Source organism: Gossypium raimondii, chromosome 5 (assembly GCF_025698545.1).
Source record: "Gossypium raimondii isolate GPD5lz chromosome 5, ASM2569854v1, whole genome shotgun sequence".
In the NCBI taxonomy this organism is placed as follows: Eukaryota; Viridiplantae; Streptophyta; class Magnoliopsida; order Malvales; family Malvaceae; genus Gossypium; species Gossypium raimondii.
The window spans coordinates 5,893,648-5,910,850 of NC_068569.1; the positions used below are offsets into that span (position 1 = coordinate 5,893,648).

At 32.0% G+C, this 17,203-nt stretch overlaps 1 protein-coding gene across 2 annotated transcripts; it reads left to right on the top strand.

Annotated features, from left to right (window-relative positions):
• The first annotated feature begins 136 nt into the window (after positions 1–136).
• On the top strand, positions 137–16,919 carry LOC105767408 (indole-3-acetaldehyde oxidase). 2 transcript variants are annotated; one of them, XM_012586920.2, is made up of 10 exons: positions 142–347; positions 11,329–13,035; positions 13,125–13,378; positions 13,501–13,710; positions 13,870–14,088; positions 14,328–15,293; positions 15,643–15,738; positions 15,976–16,074; positions 16,249–16,438; positions 16,530–16,919. In XM_012586920.2, the coding sequence occupies exons 1-10, from the start codon at positions 182–184 to the stop codon at positions 16,748–16,750; spliced, it is 4,128 nt and encodes a 1,375-aa protein (XP_012442374.1). In that variant the 5' UTR covers positions 142–181; the 3' UTR covers positions 16,751–16,919. The 2 variants fall into 2 exon arrangements, with proteins under 2 accessions (XP_052487111.1, XP_012442374.1); XM_052631151.1 differs by lacking the exon at positions 16,530–16,919 and having other exon boundaries at positions 137–347; positions 15,966–16,074; positions 16,249–16,398.
• The last annotated feature ends 284 nt before the right edge of the window (positions 16,920–17,203 follow it).

The window sequence follows — 17,203 nt, forward strand, 5'->3', positions numbered from 1 at the left end:
ATCTTGATCTCATAATACATTATGTAAAAATTTAAAAAATTATTATTTTATAATAAATTTATAATAATTAATGAGCAACCGAGGCTTTTATTATTATAATAATTTTTTTTCAGGATGATTTTCCTTTATAGTTGTTAGTTTCTGTCCTAGATTTATACGAGTAGCTCTTTTCAAGGGAGAAATGGGGGAGGTCTCCGGCGGAGAAACAAAACAATCGAGCTTGGTTTTCGCTGTTAATGGAAAGAGGTTTGAGTTATTTGAGTCTGATATACATCCTTCCACAACTTTGCTCGAGTTCTTGCGTTCCCACACTCACTTCAAGAGTGTCAAGCTCGGCTGCGGTGAAGGTATTTTTTTTTCTATTGCCTGCTATGGGAATTTTTTTTTTTTTGAGTGCAATCTTTTAATTAGATGAAAAAGATTTTAAAAAAAAATACATATATTCATATAATAAGGAGTAAGGATATGCTTGAGTTTTTCATGCTCAACCTGTTTTTGTTTGATTGAATATGATTAAAATCTTACCCAACTATAATTAGTTTTGACTGAAACTAATGAACTAATTTGAAACTACAAGAAACAATCAAGACGAAACTTGAGAACTTTATCATAAGAATCAATAACCGAAATCTTGACCCGAATCTTTATACTCGCCAAGTTTCATGTATCAATGAGTACTACAGGTGATCATGGTTGGGTTACTGGGCCCGACCCGACGGCTCGTCCGAAAAATGGGAGGGTTCGAATAAAAATATAGACCCAAAATATGAGTTTGGATATAACTTTTTTGGCTCGGGCTCGGCTCGATTTATATATTAAATATATATTTTTATTTTTAATCAAATATATATTGAATATATACTTTTTTGATGTTGTAAAATTTAATATGGGCCGGGCCAAGTTCGGGCTTAGCAATTTTTTGGGGCCGGGTTTGGACAAAATTTTATACCCATATTTCAAGTCGGGCCGGGCCCAGGGCTAAAAAATGGGCCTAAAATTTTGTCTGAGCCCAGCTCAAATCCGGCCCGACCCATGATCACCTCTAATGAGTACTATGAAATATTATTTTATCCACGTTTGAATACAAAGTTTGGGCTAAATAAGTCCTATTTTGAAATTTATTTAGGTCTTTACGCCGGTTTTAAAATTATTAAGAGAAAATTCGTCCAGCTAGGCGAGCTTTCTGGAAAGCGCATTCAGCTAGACAAGCTTTTCATACACGTATCAGGAAAGCTAGACACGCTTTCCCTTTAAGTTGTAATTTTTGAATTTTTTAATATAATTAATTTCTTTGGTTGGATGATTAAATGCTTGTGGTTTTTTTCTTGAGTCTTAGGTTTGATTCATTTCCCGCTCATCTTTATATTTTTTATTTCATTTTGTTTTAAACTTCTTCTTTTTAATGAATGTTTTTAACGTATTAGCTTCCTTAGTTAAATGGTTAAATAATAATGATTTCATCCTTAAGAGTTGAGATGCATGCTTAATTTCCTTTTCTAAACATATTTGTAATTTTTATTTCATATTGTTTCAAGTTTTTATTTTTAATTAATAAATATATTGTTTTCAAATTTTTATTTTAATTCATCTTTTAATTAATAACTCTTTTATTCATAAAATCAAATAATTATTACAAATATGATTATTTTAGTAAATTAGTAGATATTTTTGTATATGTATTTAAAATATTTCACATATAAACATAATGATATTTCAAATAATTAATTGAAATAGTTCACATATAAAAATATTTGAAATGTCACTCGTAATGTAGATGAAAAACAATGATATTTGAAGTATTTTACATATAAAAATAATTATTTCATTTTATAATTTTAGAAATCACCATACCTATAATATACGTGGAGAAAATAAATATTTGACATATAAATATTATATATAAAGAAAAAATATAAAAAATTTAGTTGATATTTATAGTATATATAAAGGAGTCTTTAATTTCAAATATTTTAACATAATGATATATGTAAAGTATATATTTTTATTATATAATTAAATATTTATTATTTGATTTTATGAATAAAAGAGTTATTAATTAAAACGATAAATTAAAATATAAAATTGAAAACAATGTATTTATTAATTAAAAATATTTTTTTGAAATAGTATGAAATAAAATTACAAATGTGTTTAGAAAAGGAATTGAATTGGGTCTCAATGATGAAATAATTATTATTTAATCATTTGACTAAGGAAGCTAAAAAGAATAAGCTTAAAACAACATGAAATAAAAAATATAAATGTGAGTAGAAAATGAATCAAACCCGAGACACAAGGTCAAAACCACTAGCATTTAATCATCCGACCAAAGAAATTAATTGAATTAAAAAAGTCAAAAATTGCTACTTAAAGGGAAAACGCGTCCAGCAAGGCAAACTTTTCTGACATGTGTATAAAAAACTCGCCCATCTGGATGCGCTTTCTAGAAAGCTCGCCTAGCTAGACGAACTTTCCCTCAAAACTAACCTATTTCCTTAAAGAAATTTAAAACTGACCTAAAGACTTAAATAAATTTCTTAATCGGCCTATAGAACTTATTTAGCCCAAAGTTTGTATTGGGAATAATCACAAGCTAAGCCTACCATAGGTAGGGGTTTGTCACTTAAAATAGCTAATTTGTAAACAATACTAAAATTTCATTTTGGTTTTTAAAATATATAATGATAAATTTAGTTGTTAATAGTTATATTTTTTATTAATTTTATCTTTATTTTTTCTAATTAAAATTAGTTTTTAACTTTTAAAAAATCAAATTTTATGTTTAATAAAACATAAACTAAAACATAATATGAATAGTAAAAGGAAACACATAATGAATAAGTCGAATATTAGAACTACTGAACTTTTAACATGTTAACAATACATTTACACAATCTCCAATAATTCTAGACATGTCGAGCTCCACGTATTTTTATAGGGATTGATTCCGTAAATTAGAAATTATCGAAACACAATCTTTGTGGGATTGTAAATATTGTACCAAAAGATTTTTAGAGTATACTGAATTAGTATAGTTATATTTCTTCTGACACAGCAATACAATTTCAAGTAAGACATGAAGTGTTAGATAATTTCTTATTTGTTGATGTATAACAGAAAATTCTTCAAATATAATATATGGGTTCTATTATTGATTTGGGTCTAAAAATAAAAGATCAAATAATTTATGAATCTAATGAGTTGATATATAATAATTGTATGTAATAATTTATAAATTTATACAATGAAAATATAATAAACATGATTACTTCAATTAAATATCATAAAATACAAATTTTCCAAGAAAGATAACATTTCTGACAAATTTGACTATCCTTGCAAGTTGCGACTGTAATGTGAAGAAATTTCTTTGTTTAGTAAATGGATACTCTCCCCTACATATATTATTTTTGTCATGGGTTGTCATCTTTATTGTTTTTATGGTAAGAAGAAAATTAAAAAAAATCAATAATTAATATAACCCAAAATTCAAACTTCTAGTTGAAAGTAAAAATTGAACTTTTCAAAATTTTATATTATCCAACCTTATATTTATTAAAATATTTATATTTAGTATTTATATTCAACATATATCTTAATATACATATGAGAATATATGTAATGCCCGAAAATTTTTACAGTAAGATATTATCTTTGATATAACATTGGGAAGTATATTATGACATATTAATTAAAGAAATGATTAAATTGCAAAAGTAAGAAAAGTTTTGTTATCCAAGAGTAAATACTCAAAATTTGAGGGTTAAAGTGTAAGTATAAAAAGTTGAAGGACCAATGGTGTAAATATTTTAAGGGTGGAATAATCTAGAAACTAAGGAAATTGGATGAATTGGGACCAAATTGAATAGATGAAGAATTATGAGGGATGAATCATAATTTTACCAAATTAAGTGATGACATTTTATCATTTTATTATTATTTTATTTAGTATGTATATATGTGGAAGAAAATATGAAGATTCATCTTCCTTTCCCATGCATTTCACATTAGAAGAGAAGTGAAGAAAGAAAGTTTTGCTTTCTTTACAATTTGGTCCTTCCACCAAAAAATTACTATTTTCACCTAGAAATCAAAAGAATTTCCATAGCTACCAAGAGAGAAAAATGTTAAGGAGACTATGGAGAGCTAGAATATCAAGTTAGATTCGAGAAATAGAAGGTGGAGGAGAGAGAAAATCAAGTTAAAGATTGAAATCAATAGAGCAAGGTAAGAACATCAAGGTTTCAATATATTTTTAAGTTTGATATTATTGAAAAGTATGAAATTGATGTTAATGTAGGGTTTTATTATATAAGGTTCTATGTTCTTGATATGTTAGTGAAGGAAACAAGAGGAATTGATAGAAAATATTGTAAAGAAAGGAAAGGAGGGTGTTATAAATTTGATTATCAACATCTTGCACTAAAACAGTTTTGGACAGTAACAGTAGGTTAACTTTGAAAAATCACCATAAATCGTGAAAATTGAATTAGAGGATAAAAAATATGGAATTAAAGCTTATTGAGTCTAGTTTCTCATAGAAGAAACAGTGTAAGTAATAGAATTGTAAATCATGAGATATAATGAATTTTGTTAGATAAGATCAGAATGAATTCGGGTTCCCTATTTTGACTTGGAAAAATTATTAAAATTTTATAAAAATAATTATGGGTTATAATTTATATATTTAAAATTCTTAATGAGTCTATTTTCAATATAATAATAAACGGAACATCATCTGAATTCTATACAAAGAGATAATTAATTTTTAGTGAAAAGGGTCGGAACTGTCAGACAGCAAAATAGGGGAAACTTTAAAGAATAAACTGTACTTATTGGCTGAAACAAAAATTCTGAAAATTTTATGGTAAGAAGATATGTGAGTTTAGTTTTAGGGAAAATTAACGGATCTTAATTTGGAGCTCTGTAGCTCGAGATATAAATAAATTAGTTACTCTGACTCAGACAGACAACTTGAATTTATATATAGGAAAAAATAGTGATAGTATGGATAATGTTGTTTAAATGTGTTATACACATTAAGGATGTGGAACGTAGAGGAGGAGGAGGAAAATTGGGAAATATATGAATGATTTGTGTAACACCCCTTACCCGAGACCGTTTCCGGAGTCGAGTACGAGGCATTACTTAGCTTATCTTACTAATTCGAAGCATAAAAACTTGTTTTGAAAATTAATTTCACTATTTACAGCAATCTGTCTAATCGCGCAGCAGTTACTAAATTAATTATAAATCGAGTTACGGGACTCGAAATTTAATTCAGAAAATTTTCCCTGAAACTAGACTCATATATCTTCCTACTATAAAATTTTCATAATTTTTGGTTCAGCCAATTAGTACAGTTTATTAGTTAAAGTCTCCCCTATTTTACCACTTGACTGTCCTGACCTCTTGCCACTAAAAATAAATTTTCTCACTATAGGATTTTCATATGAAGTTATTACTCGTTTCTACAGAAAATATACTCAATAAGGAATCTATAGATATAAACTACAACTCATAACCATTTTTGTGCAATTTATAATGATTTTCTAAACTTAGAACAGAGGACTCCAAAACAGTTCTGACCCTGTCTCACTAAAGTTCTCATATCTCAAAATATAAAATTTCTTTTGTTAAACCGTTATTTTCCATGAAAATAGACTCAACAAGCTTTAATTCCATATATCATTCACCCTCTAATTAATTTTATACTATCTTAGGTGATTTTTCAAAGTCACATCACTGTAGCTGCTTGAAATCTGTTTCTTTACAAATTTTACTCTTTCATGATTTCCATGCATGATTTATCATCTAAACATACATATTACCAAACATATTCATACTTAACCATTTTAAAAGCCAAACATTATCACATACTCACACATCTTCCTTTAGCAATATCTTAGATACAAACATTCAAATTGACTAATCCCTATACATCACTTAGGTATAAACATTACTTAGGTACATGCCACGTTATCAAAAGAAAAATACATCGCTAAATTTCTCGAGGTCGGGATTACTCGGATGCTGGACCGAACACGGTTTTCTACTAACTCGCATGGAAACAATCAGACGCTGAGTATGGGAATACTCAGTGGTATTACCATAATTCAAATTAATAACTTTAATCGATAATTTATATACATTTAATTTATGTCTACAATTATTTGTTAATTGCCTCATACTTTAAATCAACTTGATCATTAATAACAATAAGCAATATTTCAATCTTATATTTAATTGTATTCATACCTTGTTTCACTATCTAAATTTTATTGGATATTTCAACATCTCATTCTAATAACTCATTCCAATCCATACAAACTCAATCATTTCATCAACTCATTCATTATCATTTCTATTTATATTCAATTTTACACTTATAATCTTTTAACACTCAATTTACACATTAAATCCATAAATAAAATTCAATAACTTGTATTCAATTAAATTCACATATTATTTCACTATTTCAAATCATTTTATTTTCACTTGTCATTTTTACATCATTTCATATTACCAAAAACTATTTCATAAAATTTATCATTATTTGTTTCTTGAACCATAATTCTCACATTCCATTTTCACATCTCAATTCAATGTCTTATTTCAAATCAATTTACTTCAATTCAAATTGCTTTTAATTTCCAATCCATATACCTTCAAATATTCACATAATTCATAATTCAATATCATTTCTTACTTCAATTCTTTTATTTTCCCCTATTAACATGACTCGGACTTTGGCGGATACACGGATCCAACCAAACACACCAAGACGGCACCCAGACCTCATCGGATAGTTCAAGCAATAGTTGACACCAGTGTCTCATCGGCAAAGTCAAGTAAGTTGGTACCCAGACCTCATCGAATCTATCCGAAGTAACAAGATGACACCCAATGTCTCATCGACTCAAGGTCAAGTATCCTGAACACTTCCAATCCTATGGCATGCCAACTATATCCGACTCACCCGACTAGTTAATAGGGTTTCGAATCACATTTCAATTCAATCACTTTCTCATACTTTCAATTCAAATCATTATACAATTTAATCACCATTTGATTCAATATATTTTCTATTTGAAATTCACTTCCCACTTTCAAATCAATATACAATTCAAAGCACCAATACATATTTCACAAATCATACCTCGATTCGAATCAAACCACTTTTCAGTCAATACTCAATTCACGTATTCACACTTATTCATAATTTAATTCACTTTTATTCAATTCATATTTTTAATTCATTCAATTAAATATCGATATTCTCCTTATTTTTATTTACTAAACATATTATTCAAAATTCAACAATTACTATCAATAAATTCAATATCAATATGTATATATATATATATATTTCATTCGATTCAATCATGATACTCACCTCAATTTTCTTATCATGTATATTAATTTAAATTTTAACAATTAATAATTAAATTCGAATTATGGTAATACTAACCGTAAATTTTCTCGAGTCACTCCTTGATCACCTTCCCCTTTCCTTTCTCGGCAATGACTCTTGCACGACATTAGCTACGTAATTAAACAATTAAAAATTATTAAAACACAATTTCATCAAAACATTTCCATTTATACCTAAGCTTTACCTAAATTCTAATTTAATCCCTTATCAATACTAATTTTATTTTCCCAATCTAACTCCATATTCTCTCTTAATTCTTACTAAAACTCATTTTAACTCTTCATTTTCACCATAAATCCCTAATTTCGGGATTCTTTCAATTTAGTCCCTACTATTAAAAACTTACACTTTATTTTACAATTAAATCCTTTACTAACTTCTAACTTGAAATTCAATCAATTTAACCCCTAATTCTTTCATTTATTCAACATAATCAATGTCTAGAAATATAACATCTTCCCAAATTTCAACATAAACCATGAAATATTTTATTCTAGAACTCCAAAACTCATAAATTATAAGAAAATAACTTAATTTGACTTACTAATTGAACTTGAAACCTTGAAACCCCAAATTTTCTTTCTTTCCTTCCCTTTTTCTTTTTCTTTCCTTTCTCCCCTGTTTTCGTTTGCCTTTCTGTTTCCATTTCTCTTTTTCTATCTTTTATTTCTTTTATTAAATTAGTTTAATATAATAACAATAAAATAATAATATAATATTTCTTACTTAAATAATAAGTAAATATGTAATCATTACTAATATGTATGTATTTCATTCTTCCACATTTCATCATATACACCATGCATTTGTCAACAATTTTATTTATTTGAAATATAATAATATAATATAATTAATATAATTTACAATATAATAAATAATAATATACTTCAAAAAAATCTCAGATTTTATCATGCATATGTCGCCTCATTTATGGGACTTGGCATATTTACCTATTTAGTCCTTTTAACTTTTCTTTAATCTATAATTAAACTTTTACCCTTGTTGCAATTTAGTCCTTTTAATCAATTAACCATCGGAACATTAAAATACTTAACGAAACTTTAATACTACCCTAATGACACTCGTAAATATTTATAAAAATATTTACAACTCAGTTTATAGTATCGAGGTCTCGATACCTCGTTTTTGACCCAATTTGCCTAATAATTTCTTTTAAATCACAAAATTCACTAATTTAAAAATATTTCTAAAATCACACTGAACTTATAATTATTAATTAATAAAATTTTCTAACGTTTTCATCAGATTTAGTGATCTCAAATCACTATTCTGACACTACTGAAAATTGGGCTGTTACAGATTTGTGTATAATTGGTCATATGCTTGATTATAATTGATAAACGATGAAATAGAAATGATGCTTGTATTTGCGCATTATTGGTCATGGTCTAAGCTCATGTGTGAAAATAAAGTTTCATAGAATGTGTGTATGGTATATTCGGTATATGATTTGGCATGAAGTAATGTCATGAATGGTTTATGAATTAACACATGTTGGTAAGTGTGATACATGAATAAATGTTGTGCTCATCCATGCTTATAATGTTTATGCTATATGTGTATTTGGCTAACATATTTGGCGTACATGCTTAGGCTTTGGCCAAGTAGTGGTTGAAATGGTAACATATTTAGTTGTGATCATATAATCTCTAGTGAAATGGTTTATCATGTGGTTAGTTCCAAAAAGAGTTATGTTTAAATACACTAGCTTGCAACTATGGTTGAGTGATATGTTTATATCTTGTGTGATGTGCATAGAAAAGGAGTGGAAAGATAATGAAATAGTAGGTTCATATGGATGAAATTTAATGATTACATGTTAATTTCATGAATTATATAATGTATGATGAGATATATTTGTTAATGAATTGAGAATAAAATAACAATACAAAAATCGAATAAATGATCAAATTGAGCGGAACGTCGGATTTGAGTACTTCTGATCAGTGACAAGTGATAAGTAGTAGCTTCAGCTACACTTATCTGATCAGTGACAAGTGGCAAGTGATAAGTGATAGCTTCAGCTACACTTATCTGATCAGTGACAAGTGGCAAGTGATAAGTGATAGCTTCAGCTACACTTATCTGATCAGTGGCTACACTTATCTGATCAGTGACAAGTGATGAGTGGTAGCTTTAGCTACACTTATCTGATCAGTGACAAGTAATGAGTGGTAGCTTTAGCTACACTTATATGATCAGGTACAAGTGACAAGTGATAAATGTGATCCGTGTAAGACCATGGTAGGGCTATGGCTTCGGAAAGTGCTAAGTGATCATACGTAAGACATAGTTATACTATGGTAAAGTGGAAGTGAAGTACTCAATTTTCCGTAACCGTTCCCTAATTTGATTAAGGATGGTAAGTGACAAATGGGCCCAAAAGAATTATAGTAAATGGATAAGTGGTAGTGAATTTATACTAGGATGATGAGTTGAATTGATGTTGTTATATAAGCTAAAGTGATATTTTCATTGCAAAAATTGAGAATTTCGTAAATGTGTTAATGAATGGTATAATTAATAAACGTTGAGTTAAATGATAAATACGTATTAGTATTGAACTTAATGATTTGAATTGTGAACATGAGAAATTTGTGAATTGAATGAAATGGAAATGAAGCATTGAATTATTAAGACTTGTAAATTGCATGAATACGTATCGGGTATCGTAGGTCCTATTTATTATAAATATAATATTTTGAGGATATATTATGAAGAATTATAAAATCATGTTAATAATTTGAAAGTTTTAATTTAGATGAAGTTTTATAACTCGGTTAAATACGTTTACAAGTGTATGTGTTCTGGTAATGTCTCGTACCCTATTCTAGTGTCGAATAGGGATAAGGGGTGTTATAATATAGATATTCAAATATATCAAAATTTAAATATATACATATTAACAATCATCCTAACGGTATAAACTTCCATATTGTTTTATCAGCTCTCCCTTTAACGGTTAATATCACCCCCTCAACCAAAAGAAGAAAAAGGTACTCTTTATCTGTCAAAAAAAAAGTACCCTTTAGCATGATTTAAAAAAATATGTTTGAGATTTGAGTTATTAGTCTAAATTTGAAGATTGATGTGATGATTGAGAGATTTTAAATGAAACTATTAAATTTAAAAAATGATATTAAACAAAAAAAAATTAATAAATACGAATAAGGTTTGAAATCCATACTTTGAGTTTGTATTAATCATTTATAATTCTAAGCAAACTTGAGCAAAGTTTTAAGTATAAATTATATTAAATACCATACAATGGCATGCTTGTAGCTTACCTAACCCGACGGATGAACAGCTGTTAACCCAACTCGAAAAGATTCTCGATTATTCATGTTTAATACACTAAATAATAATGTATATCTTAAATTTTGCATTAAACTATGTTTGTCATTAGTAAGGGCCCATATTCTGAACATTTTAAGATGGAATAGAGTTGGAACCAAGAAAAAAGAATAGAAAATAGACTGGTTTCTTTTTTCTTTTCTTTTTTTCTGGGTACAAGTTACAATGGTGCTTCAAAATATTAATGTTTGATGTTCCAAATCTATGTACTTCAGTTCTGGAAGGTTTTAAAGTTATAGTGATCAAGTTTTTATTATGTGAGTTCAGCACTGCAAGTACTAATTAGCCTTTCAGTTCAGAATTCTTAGTTTTATAAAACTGCATAGCAAAAGAAGCCTGTTTGGCAAATGATATCATGTTGCCATCTGTTAGTTTAATGTCCTGAAAGAGTTCAATGCATGCTTCATATCTGGGGATACTTTTTACAGTTTTCTGTTATAACAGTTGCTCATGCTTTAACAGTTTTGTCTTAAGAAATTTGGATTCATCATTGCTGGTGTTTTTTCCCTGTGTAACAGGAGGCTGCGGGGCCTGTGTTGTCCTACTGTCCAAGTATGATCCGGTGCTCGATCAGGTTGAGGATTCAACTGTGAGCTCATGCCTCACACTGCTTTGTAGTTTAAATGGATGTTCAATTACAACAGCTGAGGGAGTTGGGAATAGCAAGGATGGTTTCCATCCTATTCAAGAAAGGTTCGTCGGATTTCATGCTTCTCAATGTGGTTTTTGTACTCCTGGAATGTGTGTTTCTCTCTATTCAGCTCTTGTCAATGCTAATAAGACTAATAGGCCCAAACCCTGTCCCGGATTCTCCAAGCTGACAGTTACTGAAGCAGAAAAGGCCATTGCGGGCAATCTTTGTCGCTGTACCGGTTATCGACCGATTGCTGATGCTTGTAAAAGTTTTTCTTCTGATGTTGATATGGAAGACTTGGGATATAATTCCTTTTGGAAAAAGGGAGAAAGTGATGAAGTAAAGATGAGTAGGTTACCTGCATACAATCATAATCATGCAAGTTCTAAGTTTCCCGAGTTTCTCAAGAAGGAAATCAAGGCAGGTGCCAATCTGGGTTCTAAACTATGTCACTGGTATAGTCCTACTAGTATTGAGCAACTTCAAAGTTTACTGCAAAAGAATGAGGCCGAGGATGGAACCTCAATGAAGATTGTTGTTGGTAACACCGGAACGGGATATTACAAGGAACAAGAACACTATGACAAATATATTGATTTAAAGCATATTCCCGAGCTCTCAATCATCGTGCAAGACCAGACAGGTATAGAAATCGGAGCAGCTGTGACAATTTCAAAGGCTATTGAAGCGCTGAAGCAAAATAAGATGGGTGATTTTCCCCTAGATAGTAAAACTGTGTTTAAGAAAATTTCTGACCATATGGAGAAGATAGCATCAGGGTTCGTAAGGAATTCAGGTAGTGTGGGAGGAAACTTGATGATGGCCCAAAGGAAACAGTTTCCATCTGACATTGCTACCATATTACTTCCTGTGGAAGCAATAGTGAATATAATGATAGGCCAGAAACTTGAAAAGCTTACACTGGAAGAGTTCCTTGGAAGGCCTCCTTTGGATTCCAAAGCCATTCTTTTCAGCATTAAAATCCCGAGCTGGGAGTCGACAAAGGATATTTCATCTGAAACTGATACTAAGTTGCTATTTGAAACTTATCGTGCTGCACCGCGTCCTCTTGGAAATGCGCTGCCCTATTTAAATGCTGCTTTCTTAGCTGATGTTTCCTTTTCCAGAAATTCTACAGGAGCTACTCTAAATAACTGTCGATTAGCTTTTGGCGCTTATGCTGCCAAACATCCCATTAGAGCAAGGACCGTTGAGAAGTTTCTGATTGGAAAGGTTCTAAGTGTCAGTGTCCTGTATGAGGCTATTAAATTACTTGGAACCACTATAATACCAGAAGATGGCATCTGTAGTCCTGCTTACAAGTCGAGTTTGGCTGTTGGTTTTCTCTACGAGTTCCTGAGCCCCTTAGTTCGCACCCCTGATGAAATCCCCGGTGATCAGTTCAATGGATATAATAGTGCTTTGTTACATGTGGACTACAATAATGAACTGAAAGAGAACTGTGATGAGTTAAATGGAACCAAAATTTCAACATTGCTGTCATCTTCAAAGCAGACCATTCAGTCAAGTAAAGAGTATCATCCAGTTGGACAGCCAGTTACAAAAGCTGGAGCTGCCATTCAAGCATCCGGTATGTCATATTCAATGCTAAATTCTTTTAATCTCAATTTGCTCTATAAAACCAGACTGCGTTTCTGACTCACTCAGCTAACCATGTAGGTGAGGCTGTTTTTGTGGATGACATTCCAGCTCCGAGTAATTGCCTGTATGGAGCATTTATTTACAGCACAGAGCCTCTAGCACGGGTGAAGAGCGTATCATTTAAATCTGGATCACCACCAGTTGGGGTCACTGCAGTTATTTCTGCCAAAGACATTCCTGGGAAAAATTTAGGTTGTAGATCAGTATTTGGTGATGAACCTCTATATGCAGATGAGCTCGTACAATGTGCAGGAGATCGGATTGCCTTAGTGGTAATTCATTGATTTCATCATTATTGAAAGCTAATTATGCTTGCTATATAAGCTTTTAATGCTTAGTTTCATTAACGGAATTTTCACTTTCAAGAACTTGATCATTGAAATGATTCTTTCAGGTTGCAGATACACAGAGACATGCAGACTTGGCAGCAAACCTTGCAGTGATTGATTACGACAAGGAGAATCTAAATCCTCCAATTCTATCCGTCGAAGAGGCTGTCAAGAGAGGTAGCTTTCTTGAGATCCCTCCTTTCCTTGACCCTGAACAGGTAGGTGATTTTTCGAAAGGAATGGCTGAAGCAGACCACCAAATTCTCTCTGCTGAGGTAACTTCCACAGTCTGTTACTACTTACTACTATTATTCTGCATTGTTTTTTTTTTAATATCTGATGCTGCTACCGATCGCACAAACTGATTGCTTTGTAGAGCCATTACTTCGATCATGGATATTTTCAAATAATTGTTTTTGAATTGTTGCACGTAGATCAAACTTGGGTCACAGTACTATTTCTATATGGAGACACAAACTACTCTAGCTGTTCCAGATGAAGATGACAGTATGGTGGTGTACAGCTCTATTCAATGCCCTCAAATTGCACATGAAACATTAGCTCAATGTCTTGGTCTTCCCGCAAACAACATTCGTGTTATTACAAGAAGGATTGGAGGAGGTTTTGGTGGAAAGACCATAAAAGCCGTCTCTGTGAGTATCATTATCTTTTTTAATTTATTATTCCTCTTGTTTCACTGTAAAAGCTAAATATTTGAGTTTGTGGACATTATTTAGTTACAAAGAAGAAAGTGTAATCAGAGCCATTCATGTTTGCTTTGATGAAGTACTTTGCATGAAATTAACTGCAGTTAAATGCGTAGCATCATGCTAACCAGTCTCTGATCTCTAGTCTATTATATGTATCACTGAAATTTATTTCCTCCATATAGGTTGCTGCAGCCTGCGCTGTTGCAGCTTACAAATTACAGCGACCAGTTCGGACATATCTGAATCGCAAGACTGATATGATAATGGCAGGAGGAAGGCATCCAATGAAAGTAACATACACTGTAGGATTCAAAGATAGTGGGAAGATTACAGCCCTAAAACTTGAGATATTAATCGATGCAGGGGTATTCCTAGATATCAGTATAATGATGGCATATACGGTAGTCGAGACACTTAAAAGATATGACTGGGGTGCTTTGAATTTTGATGTAAAAATATGCAAAACAAACCTGCCTAGCAGATCTGCAATGAGAGCCCCAGGGGAGGTTCAGGCATCTTTCATTGCTGAAACCATAATCGAACATGTAGCATCCAGTCTTTCCATTGAGGTGGACACCGTCCGAAGTATCAATCTCCACACATACGACAGCCTCGGCTTGTTTTACAAGAGCACTGCAGGTGAGCCATCACAGTATACTTTACCTGCAATATGGGATAAGTTGGCCGTTTCTTCAAGCTTTCACCAGAGGACTGAAATGATAAAAGAATTCAACAGATTTAATAAATGGAGGAAACGAGGGATTTCGCGTGTGCCGATCGTGCAAGAAGTGATTGTGAAGCCAACTCGTGCGAAAGTAAGCATCTTAAATGATGGATCCATTGTTGTTGAAGTTGGAGGGATTGAGATGGGCCAGGGTCTATGGACCAAAGCCAAACAAACGGCTGCATATGGTCTTAGTTTGATAAAATGTGATGGCAGTGAAGAGCTTTTGGATAAAGTAAGAGTCATTCAAGCCGATTCATTGAGTTTAATTCAAGGGGGTTTCACTGGTGGCAGCACGACATCAGAATCGAGCTGTGAAGCAGTTAGGCTTTGCTGCAATGTCTTGGTTGAGAGACTTACAGCTCTTAAGGAAAAGTTGGTGGAACAAATGGGATCTCTTCGATGGGAGTCACTGATTCTTCAGGTATGAACTAGGAATTTATTTAGGTTTTCCACTCAGAAACTAGAGGCATTGAAGAAGTTATCCTCATCTTTATAATTTACAATTATTCTAAACCCTTTTGTTAGTTTTACATATTGTTAAAGTTCTACTGCAGTGTGAGTTCTTAATATGTTCTTGAGCACCTATAGTTAGCGATTAAAAATCAGAATAGTCAGTCGAATCAGTTGATTCACTTGATTCAGAAATATGTCAGGTCTAGTAAGTTATATAGAACCAGATTTTAGCAAATAACAATCTACTGGTTCAATCTCCAGTCCAATTGCAAAAATATTATCTATAGTCACTTTTTTCAAACTAACATAAAATGCAGGCATATGTCGCTTCTGTGGACTTATCGGCAAGTACACTTTTTTTACCGGATTCTACTTCCAGCAATTACCTAAACTATGGTGCAGCAGTGAGTGAGGCAAGTTTCTCTATAGCCCCTCTAGTGATTTCAAATGCATGAACAGCTTGGAAAAATATTAACATGATTTTGTTGAACATATATCCATATCTCGCACCTGAACTCGTCCGTAGAAATATAGCACACTCGTTGCTCTAATAACCTTCATGTATCTTCGCCATTCGTCATTTGCATAACAAATCATATTGCCTTCTTGACTTTCCTATTTACTAATTCTGAAGGTATAGCTCATTGCAGGTGCAAGTGAACCTTTTAACTGGGGAAACCACAACTTTGCGCACAGATATTATTTATGACTGTGGCCAAAGCTTGAATCCTGCTGTGGATTTAGGACAGGTTAACCTCTTTACAATCGAGACTTTTCACTTTTCTTAAATATTTTGTCTTCTACATTTGCTCTTAACACATATTCGAACATGGTTATGACAAATATATATTGAGCATACCCTTGAAGACATATCTTGGACTCATCTGAGTCGGGTTAACAAAGGAAACAGATGCGTTTTGCAGATTGAAGGAGCTTATGTTCAAGGAATTGGATTCTTTATGCTTGAAGAATACCCCACAAACTCGGATGGATTAGTGACAGCAAATGGAACATGGAGTTATAAGATCCCTACACTGGACACCATTCCTAAACAATTCAATGTCGAAATCCTCAATAGTGGACATCATGAAAAACGTGTGCTTTCTTCAAAAGGCAAGCTTCTAAAATTCCCATCAATATTCATGCCCATCTTGCTTTGTGAAATGAATATGGCAAATCAACAGCATTCATTCTTGTTTTGCAGCATCAGGTGAGCCGCCATTAACGCTAGCGGTTTCAGTTCACTGCGCTACAAGGGCGGCCATAGTTGAAGCCAGGCGGCAACTTGCTTCATGGAGTGGCTTCGACGAGTCTAACTCGGAGATATTCCAGTTGGAGGTTCCGGCCACCATGCCAGTTGTGAAAGAGCGGAGCGGGCTTGACAGCGTTGAGAAGTTCTTGCGATGGACAATGGGCACAAAGTGAGGCCATCCTACGTGCTGCATGTATAAATTTTAGCTTCGCACCGTTTAAATTTATACAAGTTTATGTTCAAGACAAGACGTACAACTACTCTATAAACACGAAAATAATTACAAAAATATGACAGATCAAAGGTAATTAGGATACAAATATAACTTGGGAGGTTTGTACATGTTGTCTTGCTTCAAAGATCCAACCTATTTATGTAAATTGACCAAAAGATAAGAACTTTTTGATGGGGCTACGAGGTGGGAGAAAGGAAACTACATATGGCTTAGGAATAAGATGGATAAAGTCGATAAACGAAGCGTATTGAAGGCCAAATATCGGAAGGAAAATGAGATGCAAACCATCAAAAGGAAGTCTTCGTACTCTTAGATATGAAAAGCATGCATGTTGCGGTCAGATCGGATTAATTGATATTTCAGTTGAGTAAAAAGAAAAATCAATTGAACA